At 54.3% G+C, this 12,027-nt stretch overlaps 2 protein-coding genes across 5 annotated transcripts in view; both read right to left on the bottom strand.

The window, feature by feature from the left end:
• Positions 1-2,925: 2,925 nt before the first annotated feature.
• Positions 2,926-7,231, bottom strand: EPHX3 (epoxide hydrolase 3). 2 transcript variants are annotated; one of them, XM_054717326.1, is made up of 9 exons: positions 7,030-7,231; positions 5,914-6,539; positions 5,636-5,721; positions 5,175-5,332; positions 4,952-5,080; positions 3,925-4,028; positions 3,695-3,831; positions 3,514-3,598; positions 2,926-3,387 (listed from the first exon to the last, which is right to left on the bottom strand). In XM_054717326.1, exons 2-9 carry the CDS (start codon positions 6,154-6,156, stop codon positions 3,373-3,375), a joined length of 957 nt encoding a protein of 318 aa, XP_054573301.1. In that variant the 5' UTR covers positions 6,157-6,539; positions 7,030-7,231; the 3' UTR covers positions 2,926-3,372. The 2 variants fall into 2 exon arrangements, with proteins under 2 accessions (XP_054573301.1, XP_008156066.1); XM_008157844.3 differs by having other exon boundaries at positions 2,926-3,598; positions 7,030-7,229.
• A 1,163-nt stretch (positions 7,232-8,394) lies between these two features.
• The window catches only part of BRD4 (bromodomain containing 4), an 87,343-nt gene continuing 83,710 nt past the window's right edge, over positions 8,395-12,027 (bottom strand). For all 3 annotated transcript variants that reach the window (XM_054717323.1, XM_054717324.1, XM_054717325.1), the window contains 3 exons: positions 11,776-11,981; positions 11,455-11,698; positions 8,395-11,110 (listed from right to left, as the gene is read on the bottom strand). In XM_054717323.1, the coding sequence (XP_054573298.1) occupies positions 11,042-11,110; positions 11,455-11,698; positions 11,776-11,981 (519 nt within the window). In that variant the 3' untranslated portion in view covers positions 8,395-11,041. The remainder of the gene's footprint in view (positions 11,111-11,454; positions 11,699-11,775; positions 11,982-12,027) is intronic.

Below are 12,027 nucleotides of genomic sequence, written 5' to 3'. Positions count from 1 at the left end.
TCCCCGTCAGGGCACATGCCTGGGTTGCAGGCTCCATCCCCAGCGCGGGGTGCACAGGAGGCAGCCAATCAATGCTTCTCTCTCATCATTGATGCTTTCTCTCTCTCTCCCTCTCCCTTCCTCTCTGAAATCAATAAAAAAATATATATATTTAAAAAGAAAGCCTATTTAATCAATTGCTATTCTTACTGTGTTTATGCAAACAATTGAAACTGGACTTAATACAATACATAAATTGGTCTTAATTTGGCTTTTTATTAAAAATGAGGGTAATTTTAGGTGGGAAATTATGTTTCAATACACTCTATAACACACAATTGTAAATATTAGACTCCAGCTCAATTAAAAGCTTTATATTTTTCACCTATAAACTGGACTGGATCATGAATTTTTCTAATTTTCTTAAATATTTGGCTACAACCCTCAAAACTGTTTCATTTTTCTCCCATCCTTTTACTTGGAATTAATGAGAATGAAAACATTTTTTCTTCCATAGGATCATTTGTCGTAATTCTTGCCATTCTAGCTTTTGGTCCAATAATACTAAGTTTTTAAAAAAATTTTAAATAATGTTTTTATTGATTTCAGAGAGGAAGGAAGAGGGAGAGATAGAAACATCAATGATGACAGAGAATCATTGATCAGCTGCCTCCTGCACGCCCTCCACTGGGGATCGGGCCTGCAACCCGGGTATGTGCCCTTGACCGGAATTGAACCTAGGACCCTTCAGTCCACAGGCTGACGCTCTATCCACTGAGCCAAACTGGCTAGGGCAATGCTAAGATTTTTAACAGTTTGTCTCCACCATGTTACAAACCCTACTCATACTCAGGAATTCCACCTCTGAACACCACCATCACCTCCTTCGGTCCTTAGGTCTCATTACTTCTTTGACAATGAGCAAGGATCTCTTAGCTCTGAAGGAAAACTTCATCCCTCTTCAGCAGGAAGCAGCTACAGAAGAGACCCTGCGCCCCTTTTCTCTGAAAGAATCCAGAGCCAAGATCCTTGAGCCGGGGGATGTGGTACACAGACAGACATGAGCAGAGCAAGGACGATGGGCCAGGAACAGAAGGTCACTAGGGCAGAAAGCCCTGGCTGCCTAGCAAAGGACAATTGTAGGGTGGAACCTTCCTTCCCTAGGGTGACCTTTCTTCCCCTAGCCGCTAGGGCCTAGCTTATTGCTGTTCTTGAGGTTTGGGTTGGGACCCCCTGACCTTTCCTCTCTAGAGGCCTCAGTCGTATTTCAGCTCCAGGCCCAGAAAGCAGCCAAACCAGATAAGTGATACCACAGCTGACCTCAGGACCAGCTGCATTGAATAATGAATGACCCCTGCCCTGGCGCCGACCAATCCATCAGTGGAGACCCGGACCCTGGAAGGACACACCCGGAAAGCTGCGGAATATTCTACTGAGATTTCCCCCTGAGACCTCCCCTAAAATCTCCACCCTTAAACCCCTTAGGACAGAGGATCCAGTGTGCTCCCTCCCAGGAGCATGCAGGTGCCTTTCTCTTCCTCCTCCCCTTCCCCCCAGGGGAGCCACCTTTACCTTCCTCCTTCTAAGCTCCAACATCCCTTCCTTTGCCTCTATAACTTGTTTCCTTAGCCCATTTCTTCTACAAATTACTTCTTTCATCTCTGTGATTTTTATAAACTTTCTCTTATAGTTTTGAGTCTTTGCTCTGAGTTCTTGCCTAGCCAGCTGAATTCAAGTACCGAGGTTGCTGAGCCCAGGTCCGGTCTGACCCCACGGCTATAACACCTGGTGCTTGTTCCTGCCACCCACAACCAAAGGATGTTACATTGGACCTGGCCAGTGTGGCTCAGTGGTTGAGTGTCAACCTATGAATGAGGAGGTCAGGGTTTGATCCCTGGTCGGTGCACATGCCCAGGTTGCGGGCTTGATCCCCAGTAGGGAGCGTGCAGCAGGTGACCCATCAATGATTCTCTCTCATCATTGATGTTTCTATCTATCTGAAATAAATCAATATATATATATGGATGTGTTACATTGGAGACAAGGGAGGGCCGACTGGTGTGACCAACAGGCTAGCTTTGGCCAGGCAGGCCCCTCTCAGAGATGAGAATGTATGGATGAGCTGCTGGATCCCCAGAGATCTGTCATGCTGTGGGTCATGGTACTGTCCCCAAAAGGCCAGACAATGGTTAGGGAGACAGAGGTGGATGCTGTGACTAGTCTGAGGCGGGTAATCCACCCTTGACTTGTACCGCCCTCACTGGGAGGTTGGAGCCTGGGGCCCCAAAAGTTATCAACAGAAACCGGTGAATTTGGAACAGATGACTCCAAGAGCCGGAGAAGCAGGCCTCAGACCCTGGATGGCCATTCGGCGAGCTGGTCCCTTCCTGCGCCCAATCCAGAATCTCACCCATCCTAAGGGAGCCAAGAGCTGTTTTCCCATGGGCCTGAGACAAGACCCCAGGCATCTTTCCCAGGCTGCTGCGAGAGAACTTGACCTTTCAAGGCCTGGAGTTAAGACTGGATGATCATGGCAGGGCGCTGCCCAGGGCCTGGCTGGAGAGGATTCTGGGCACCCACTTGCCTCCCCAGGGGGTCCTCCGTTGGAGAGGTGGTCAGGAGCCAAGCAGGAGGCCCCCTGCACTAGGAACATCCTCATCAGCACTGTCTGATAGGACTTTTTAAAAAACATATTTTTTTATTGATTCAGAGAGGAAGGAAGAGGGAGATAGAAACATCAATGATGAGAGAAAATCATCGATCGGCTGCCTCCCATATGCCCCCCACTGGGGATCAAGCCCGCAACCCGGGCATGTGCCCTTTCAGGGAATCGAACAGTGACCTCCTGGTTCATGGGTCAATGCTCACCCACTGAATCACACGGGCCAGGCCGATAGAACTTTTTATGTTGATGCCCTTGAAAGATGGCTAGTGTGACTGAGGAACTGAATGTTTAATTGTATTTAATTTTAATTAATTTTCAATTAAATCGAAGTAGCCGGATGTGACTACCAGGACTGCACTGGACAAAGCAGCATTTAGCTGAAGACCCAGACTGGATGGAGATAGAAGCTAGGGACAGGAAAGAAAAAGTTTACTTTCAGGGTTTCGGGGTGCTGATTTTGGCAAGAAGACTGGGGCCCCAGGGAAGGGAGAGAGAACACGGCATTTAGCTCCACGGAGTAGAGGCATCCCTGGTTTCCTGGAGTCAACGTGCTTGCTCACAGGTACACACTCATGCCTGTGAGTGTATGGGCTGGTGTGCTCCAGGACACCCGCCGATGCTCTTGTGTGCAATCTCGGGGTTCCACCCCTCTGCATGATCCAAGAGAGCACCTGTGAGTGCACGCTGCGTGGTCTCCCAGGTGCACGCAGGCCAGCGAGCAAGGGCCGCTAGTGCGGCAGGTCCTGTAAGAAGGCCCACATGTACTCGTGCATTTCCTTAGGGTGGCTCTGCGGGATCCAGTGCCCCCCGCCTGGCAGAATGTGGGCTTCCAGCCGGCCGGGCACAAAGCGCCTGCTGATGGCCCCTACCAGCCCCTGCTCGAAGTAGGGGTCCTTCTCCCCCCACAGCAGCAGGGTGGGCGTGGCCAGCTCCTGGGGCTCCAGGGGGAAGTTCCTGTGACCAAGACAAGACAGGCAGAAGAAGTATATGGCAGCCCCTACCTCCTTCCCCCACCAACTCTCCTGAGCTTCTGCCTGGGTCTGGCCTTACCTGAAGATGTTTCGGTAGTAATTGAGGGGCCCCGTGAGGCCACTGGGCTGTGAGAAGTCATAAAGAAAGGCCTCAAGCTCACTGGGGCTCAGGCGTGGGATGCCCCTCTTATGGTGGGCGAGGGTGGTCTTCAGGATCTGAGAACAAAGCAAGACTCTGGCTTCAGTGCTCCATCTACCCAACCAATTGCCCTCTACCCACCACCACCCCAGGCCTTCACTCTACTTCACCTGGAAGTCAGACATGGACAACAACTTCTCGGGCAGCCAGGGAAGCTGGAACAGGAACACATAGTTGGAACGGAAGAACTGGCCAATGTGGCGCATTGAGTAATCTAGGGGGAGGGGAATGCAGACATGAGGCCTGGGCCCGGGACGGCTCCACATCCCTGTACCCCTAAACACACCCAGGTCAGGCACACAGACGCACCAACGCTCAGGCAGGCAACCGCGGCCTGTCTGAGCCGTGAAGACACCTGACGTCCCCCTTTGCCCTGGCACCAGCTGCCCTTCCTGCTGAGTAGGCACTGTACCTACAGAATGGGGCACCTCCCTCTGCAGCTCCTGGGAGCGCCCACCTCCACTGGTGTGCTTTCCTTGCCCAGGCCTGCTTCATTCAACGAACATTTATTGAGCACCTACTGTGCGCCAAGCCCTGTTCTAGACTCTGGAGACACAGTGGTGAACAGGACAGACAAAACTCCCTTGTCCTCAGGGAGCTGACAGTCTAGAGATGGAAACAGGCAAGAAGCAACAACGAGAGAGACACAGAGAGAGACGGGGGGCGGGGGGGGGGGATAGGGAGGGGTGGAGAACAAGTATTCAGCTATGACTACAATGCTGGGAATTAAAATCAGGTGATGTGATGAGCACTGGGTAGGCAGAGATGGCATCCTGTGCTATTGCAGTTGCTTAGTGACCTATGCCTTCACTGCCAGAAGAAAGCCATTTAACGTCTCTCAGTCTCCCCAACTGGACCATGGGGATAATAACCCTTTCCTAAGCCGAGGTGGCTTGCGAAGGTTATTGTGTGAGGCTCCTTGTCAGAGAAATTGTGACAGTAAGTGCTCAAAATATGTGAGTTACTCCTAAGTGAACGGTCATTGATTGCAGATTGGGAGGGCCACAGGGGAAGGGACCCAGGTTCACGGCAGACCCTCCGGCCCCAGGAGTGTTGACGGATGGACGGAGAAGTGTAGACACAGACACATGCTCCTTCAGACAGACGCATTCCAGCGCCCTGGGCTGCCTGACACACCTTGGTACACCGACATGGGGGCAGCACTGACCACCACCATCCGCTCCACCAGGGATGGGTAGTAGATGGAGAAATTCCAGGCGAGAAGTGCACCCCAGTCGTGGGCCACAAGGATACACTTGGAGTAACCTGAGGGATCGGAGGAAACGGAGTGAGTGAGACACCAGGCAGAGGTGAGTCAGGGGCGGGGAAGGCCAAGGTTGGGATGGGGACACATCCCCACCCAGGCCCAGGATGACGTCCTGGATGTCCGCCATCAGCAAGTCCACAGTGTAGGAGTCCACATCCCTGGGTGCATCAGAGGAGCCGTAGCCACGCAGGTCCACAGCCACCACGTGAAAGCGGCTCTGGAACTCCCGGAGCTGGTAGCGCCAGGAGAACCTGTCGAGCAGGCGGAAGAGGAAGGGAGGTTGAGTCAGGGTCCCCAAATTGCACCTCCATCCCACACCTAGCAGAGGCCCATCCCGGGCAGTGTTAACAGAGTCTCATTCTTCTTTGTCTCATCCCCTGGGGCCTCTGGTCCCTGGGGCCTCCTACAGACCTGTCCCACAGCGCCCCACCTGAGCCCTGTATCTTTTCGCCCCCAGTCTACCCAGCCCTGGTCCTGCCTCCTGGGTGCCCTGGTGGTCCGAGTTCCCCCTCCCGCGAGCCCTGTGCACCCAGGCCCCTGGGCCTCAGACATACCAGTTCTGGGGAAAGCCGTGCAGAAAAAGCATGAGGGGCCCGTTGCCGCGTCCAGCGGAGACATAGTGCAGGCGCAGGCCCGAGCTCTGGGGGAGGTACAGTCTAAGATCTGAGGAACCCCTCTTCCTTATGCTTGGGAACCCGCCCTTCCAACACCTCCCACCCCCCACCTCGGCCTTAGATTTGGATTCAACCCTCAGCGCTCAGCTCACGAAGCCGCGGCCCCGCCTCCCAGCCTGCTCGAGCCCCGCAGCCCCGACGGCACCCCGTGCGCTCACCTTGAGGGTCAGGAAGCAGTGCTCCCCTAGCTCAGGGTCGCTCAGGCAGACGGGTGCCGTGCGCCGGGGGAGCCCGCAGCAGCCGCGCCGGGGCCGGCACAGCACGTGCGAGAGCGCAATGCAGCCATAGACCGCGGCGGCCACCAGCGCCGCCGAGTACACCAGGCTCCACATGAAGGCGCGCAGCAGCTTCAGGGTGAGGCGCGACGGCGCCAGCAGAGCCGTCACCACCAGCTCGGGCATGTCGCCGCGTCCGGGGACGACTGCGCTGCCGTCGGGATTCGCGGCCAGGGGCGCGCGCAGCAGCGGCGAGGCGGGGTCCGGGCTGCGGAGCCCACCGCCCTTAGCCTGGGGTCCCTCCGTGCCGTCGGGGTTTGCGGAACGCACGGAGAGAACACGACTTACCTGAGTGCCAGCTGAACACCTGGGCGCGATGGCCACAGGGAACCGGACTAGGGTGCAAGGGTGGAGCCTGCGAGGACCAGGCTTCGGCGGGTGGGGAGGAACCTTGGGGCGCAGGGGTGCGAGGAACTAGAGCGGTGGGCGGGGCTTAACATGTGGGCGTGGTCTAGAAGGGTTCCCGCAGCAGGTGGGTGAGGGTTTAACTCCCGAGGGAGAACGGAGTTCTGCAAGAACAGGGAGGAGGGCAAGTCCTGCGTGAAACGCGAGGAACCTGGAGCGAAGGGGCGGGGAACTGAAGGGTAGGTGTGGCCTACGAGCCGGAAGGGTGGACCCAACCTGGCCCAGGAGCCCAGTCGGGGTTGGGGGCGGGACTTAGGTGTGTGGGGGGAGAGGGGGCGGAGCCCAGAGAAGGCGGGGTCTAACTTTGGGCGGAGGACTGAGCAAGAAAGCTGGGCCAATGAGCTGGGGGCCGGCCTGGACCCGGGCCAATGAGGCAAGGGGGCGGTGCCAGAGACCAATATGGCGGGCCAAGCGGGCCCAGAAGAGTGAGGAGGGGGCGGCCCGCGCCACCGCTGAGATTAGGAGGGCGGCTGGGGCTATTGCTGCGGCCTGAGGCCTCCCTCAGGAGTCCCCGGACGCCATCTCCCGGGAGTTCCCCTCCCCCGGGAGCGCGCGACCCACCCTTCGGCCTGGCTCCAAGAGATCTAACAGCACCTTCGCCCAGCTCTGGTTTCAACGGTGGGTCCTGCAGCCTCGACCCCGCGCTAGCCTCCAGTTGGCCCAGTGGACCCTTCGGCCCGCCCCTGCACAGCGGTGATTGGACTGTGGCGGTCATTTTGACGTGCAGGCGACAGGTCCCGCCGGAGAGCCCAGCCGCAGGTGCTGAGGCCCGGGCTCCGCAGCAAGTGGAGGAGGGGATGCCCAAGACCGGGCCTGTTGCGTCACTGGGACTGTGGCCGAAAGAGGAAGTGGGCCTGGGCCGGGCAAGAGACTTCTTCCTCGTTTTGCAACCTTTCCCCAAGACCCTGACTATTTCACGGTCCCTTATTTAACCCTTATAACAACCCTATTACGTGGAAGTGCTATTATCACACTCCTGCATCACAGACCACGAACCTGCAATTTGAGGATTAAGTCATTTGCCCAAAGTCATACAACTGGCTAAACAGCAATCCAGGATTCTGAGAAAAGCAGCCGTCTTGAGCTCCACCTCCCAGCCTTTGGCAGCCATAGGAACGCTTTTGGCTTTCTGTCGGTATCGTGGGTACCTCAGTGTGCTTCTGTGCCTACTTCTTTATATATATGTAACTTTCAGAGAGGAAGGGAGAGGGAGAGAGAGAAACATCAATGATGAGAATCATTGATCGGCTGCCTCCTGCACTCCCCACACTGGAATGTGCCCTGACTGGGAATGGAACTGTGACCTCCTGGTTCACAGGACAACGCTCAACCACTGAGCCACGCTGGCTGGGCTGTGCCTACTTCTTTATTATCAGTTTGGGATATTATCCATTGACTCGATCATGTCACCACCACTGGACATGCTTTTTCCATCTGTAGTTTTTCTACTGGTTCCTCTAATTTGAAACACTCCACTCACCCCTTTTTGTCATCTCTCACCCTCCCTTCCACCTTCCACTGTTAATCTTACCTTTGTATTGTCACTGCTGAACACTATACTGTCCTGGGACCATAATTAAGTCCCTGGGTTGCTACTTAAAGGGAATAGTGGTTTACATGGTTCGGCCTTAGTCAACAATGCACTCAGTCAAGTACTTGTCTATGATTACTCTGCCTGTATTGTACAAATGTTTGTTTCCCTTGCACTTAACCTTCTTTCTTTTCTTGCATGATTAGACCGTCACAGCTTTAGTTTCTTTTATATTTTCTATAAAATCAATTCTCTTGACCACTTGACAACCCTGATATCCCTCCTGAGCTCTCTAATCTTGCTGCATGACTGGGCTTCTGGGGACATTACTTCTTCCTCTGCTACTAGTACACAACACTGACTCTCACTCCCCCACCCCTAACCCTCAGCTCTACCCTCAAACAAAGACAGCAGTAGTCACAGGATAGTAATTTTATATTCAGTACAAATGTTTATTTTTGCAATGAGAACTGCACAAAAAAAAAACCTTTAGTATATAAGTGAAAAGTCTACGAATTCCCTTCTACAAATGTCTAAAGTGTTTAATACAAGTCTCAGATTCACTGACATAATTATTGGCCAAGCGATCCGTGCATACAGTACAGTGGGGGCTTGTACACACCTCTCACTCTTGTATAGGACTAAGATTTCTAGTACTGTGGGAGGGACTGGGAAATGGCCAGAGAAATTAAATAGATCCAAGTTCTAATTATAACCCAGTTAGAGAAACACCTATGAGGGAGGTGTGAAGAGGGCTATGGCAGAATTCACTCTTTAGAAGGAAGGTGGAGACAACCATTTCTCCAGCTAAATAGTCGGATCTGTGTGCATCTGGGGAAGTGTCAGAACAAAACACAGAACAAAAATGAGGGAGCGTGTGGGATGAGATAGAAGCAACCCCAAAGAACCAAAATGTAAGTCATATTTGAACCAGCACAGTGTTTATGAGGGAGACCCTGGAGGATGGGCAGGGGCGCAGGAGAGGTGGTGGGGGGGGCTGGCTAGATGCCAGAACTGCACCTCTCTGGGAGGTTTGGGAGATCCCAAACACAACACACCGTTAAAGGGGGGGTGTGGATTAATAAACAGTGCTAGCAATGTTTCAATCAGTTTGTGTCTCTGCATACATATAAATGATATACTTTCTCATCTTTCATCCTAGGGGCTGCTCCTGGGTCCCCCGCTTGCCTTGTGGCTACTGATGGGCATACAGACAAGGGTGGCCACCTGGTGGACTTTCTCTGGCAGGAATGTGTGGGTGTGCATCTGTGTGCATGTGGGGGAGGATCCTAGTTGGGAGGATGTACACTTACCTAAGAATATCTGGTTAACCCTGAGCTTAAATGAAAAGAGTTAAGTAGAGGGAGACAAAGTGGGAGAAGTGGCCCAAGTCCCCTGGTGAGAAGGGGACAAGGATGGAGAATACTGTCTGGAATCTGGCCAGGTTCCCTGGAGCACACCGCCTGCCGAGGAGGGAAGAATGGGTACCTGGGCTCCCAGCTTGGGATGGCAGGAAAGACCATGGGAAATGGGCTAGATGGCCCCTGGTGGGAGTTATATAGACATGATTTGGGGTCTGGAGACTCCTGATAACAGGTGGTTCACAAAGAAATGTCAGGGAGACACCAGCATTAAAAAAGAGAGATGTGTTTATTCCATGATCAGTACAGACCAAATGCATATTCACTGTATGAAAGTCAAACCAGTCACTGACTCCAGAGTATGGCCAACACTGAGGCACCAGTGTTGTGGTGTAGAGTGGGTTATCATGGCACGTGTAACCTCACCAAGGGCTCCAATTATAAAACTTAAAAAAAAAAAAAAGTGAGGGAAGTGCCCGCAGGTGGGCACCAAGCCGGTGCCAGGCCAGGAGCCTCTGCCTCAGTCTGTGGCCCTGGCACCCGCCTTGTCCCCTAGCCCGACCCTTCCTTTTCTGGTAAAAAACAACTCAAAACAGATTTGACATTAAAAACAAAGAAGCCAATGAATGGGGTTGGAAAAAGAAAACACAGCTTTCTGGTTTTGTAATTAAAAATAGACTAATAAAGTTTGAAACTGAGTACAATGTAGGCAGTTTTTTTTTGTGTTTTGTGTTTTGTTTTGTTTTTGTGGGTTTTTGAGGTTTTTTACACCAGTTTGGTGGAGTCACCAACAAACTTCAAACGAAGATATGCCAACTATGTTTCACTATACAGCCACGGTCACACACTACCCACAGCGCAGTGCAGCTGCTGCCCACTGACGAGAGGATTACACCATTTCAGAGATAAGCAGTGCCATTGTTTGGAGGAGGAGAATTAAAAATAAAATAGAATCCAACAAAAAATATATATATAGAAAAAAAACCCCAGAAACACAGGTGGGAAGGAACTGACTTTGGTTGGTGGCCTCACTCACCAGGCGAGGCTGGCCCACACGCGCGTGACAGTCACCTCGCTCTGGATTGCCATGGACACACACACCTCCACGGCACTATTCCCTTTTGCACAAGCAAACACTTACAGAGAGCGGCTCTTGATTAAAGGCTTGTGGGGGGAGGGCAGGGGTGGGATCTGTTCAAGGCAAAGTCAGTGCCAGCAAGGGGGTGGACCGGTGCCCTCTTTTGCCTCCAGCTCACTTGGGCCTGTCCTGCTGTCCTGCGGGCAGGCATCTGAGGCTGGGGTGTGGGAAGGACTCCCGGCAGGCAGGACGTCATGAACGTCACGTTCTCGGGGACAGAAAACCAGTCACGGTGGCGGCAGCAACGATGTCCTCTGTATACTGTGTAGACATTTGGCGGAGAGCAGGGTCTCTGCCCGCACGCGGGGACGCGGACTTGGGTCTGGCCGACACTTGCTCATAGTGAGACGTGTTCTGAACTGATGTCCTGTGAGGTGGCAGGACGTCCGGCTGGCTGTAAGGCAGACGGGCTCTACAGTCCTTAGCTGCCCATCAGGCCTGCCCTGGCATAGCATGCACAAGGGCCAGGCCCAGAGACAGGCTGTGGATACTGCTACCTCCTCCGCTGCCACGCCTAACACTATGGAGAGTCAACTTTTTGCCAGAAAATCAAAGTCAGAAGTCACCTAGGTGCTCTCAGAAAAGATTTTCTTCAAATATTGACAATAGGTCACTCTGGAAATTCATGTCAATGGTAGCTGCCATCTGGAGGGAAGAGGAGGGAAGAGTCAGAGAGTGAGAGGACCCCCACCCCTCCAGCATCGGCAGCTCCCTCAGGGCCCATTCCCTGGACCTCATGGCTCCGAGGCCAGCTGGTGTGGACAAGCAGGTTCCTTGCTCCAAGCCCACACTTGAGGGTCCCCGCCTGCCCCACTTCTCAGTGATGCTCCTGCCCCTCTGAGTTCAGGTCCCCTTTCCCAACTCCTCCAGGGTTGTGCTCCTGCCCTGGGGTTCCCCAGCAGGGCCCCCGACTCACCGCTTCCCCCTTTCCCAACTCCTCCAGGGTTGTGCTCCTGCCCTGGGGTGCCCCAGCAGGGCCCCTGACTCACCGCTTCCCGGCGCCTTCGCTCCTGCTCCCGCTTTCGGGCCAGTTCCCGTTGCTGGTCCAGCATGGACTGGGGCTGGGAGCTCTGGGCCTGGGGGGCGGCGGCAGCTGCAGCCACTGCAGCCGCTTGTTGTTGCTGCTGCTGCTGCTGCTGCTGCTCCTGCCTCTGCTGCTGCTGCTCCTGGCGCCGGCGTGCCTCCTCGTGGGCTCGCCGGGCCTGCTCCAGTGCGTCCTCATCCTCACGGCTCCTGAGCAGAGCAGGGCTCCAGGTCAGCCTGGGGCCTGGGGCGCCCCAGGAGCCCCCGCCCGCGGAGCCCGCGCCCACCTCATGCGCTCCTGCCGTAGTCGCTCCTTCTCCTTCTCTGCGTGTTCAGCCTGCGCCTTCAGGGCCTTTTCCCGTTCCTCTTTCTCACGCGCAGCGCGTCGGAACTGCTCAAAGCTGTCACTCGAGGACTTAGCTGTGGAGGACGGGGTGGTGGGGTGCTTCTGCACCAGGCTAGCCCAGGAGCCCATGTTCTTGATTTTAAGGTCCTGTGAGGCAGAGAGACCACCGGGTGGGTGAGGGGGCCCTGCTGCC

The sequence above is a fragment of the Eptesicus fuscus genome, chromosome 6 (genome assembly GCF_027574615.1).
Source record: "Eptesicus fuscus isolate TK198812 chromosome 6, DD_ASM_mEF_20220401, whole genome shotgun sequence".
In the NCBI taxonomy this organism is placed as follows: domain Eukaryota; kingdom Metazoa; phylum Chordata; class Mammalia; order Chiroptera; family Vespertilionidae; genus Eptesicus; species Eptesicus fuscus.
Note: the sequence above shows the minus strand (reverse complement) of the source record. Positions and strands in the feature narration are given on the sequence as shown.

Coding starts and splice junctions, on each gene's coding strand:
- EPHX3 (XM_008157844.3), bottom strand. CDS start 6,156: ATGCCCGAGCTGGTGGTGACGGCTCTGCTGGCGCCGTCGCGCCTCACC. Junction 5,722..5,913: donor ACTGCTTCCTGACCCTCAAG/GTGAGCGCACGG, acceptor TACCTCCCCCAG/AGCTCGGGCCTGCGCCTGCA. Junction 4,029..4,951: donor CCCCATGTCGGTGTACCAAG/GTGTGTCAGGCA, acceptor CCCTCCCCCTAG/ATTACTCAATGCGCCACATT.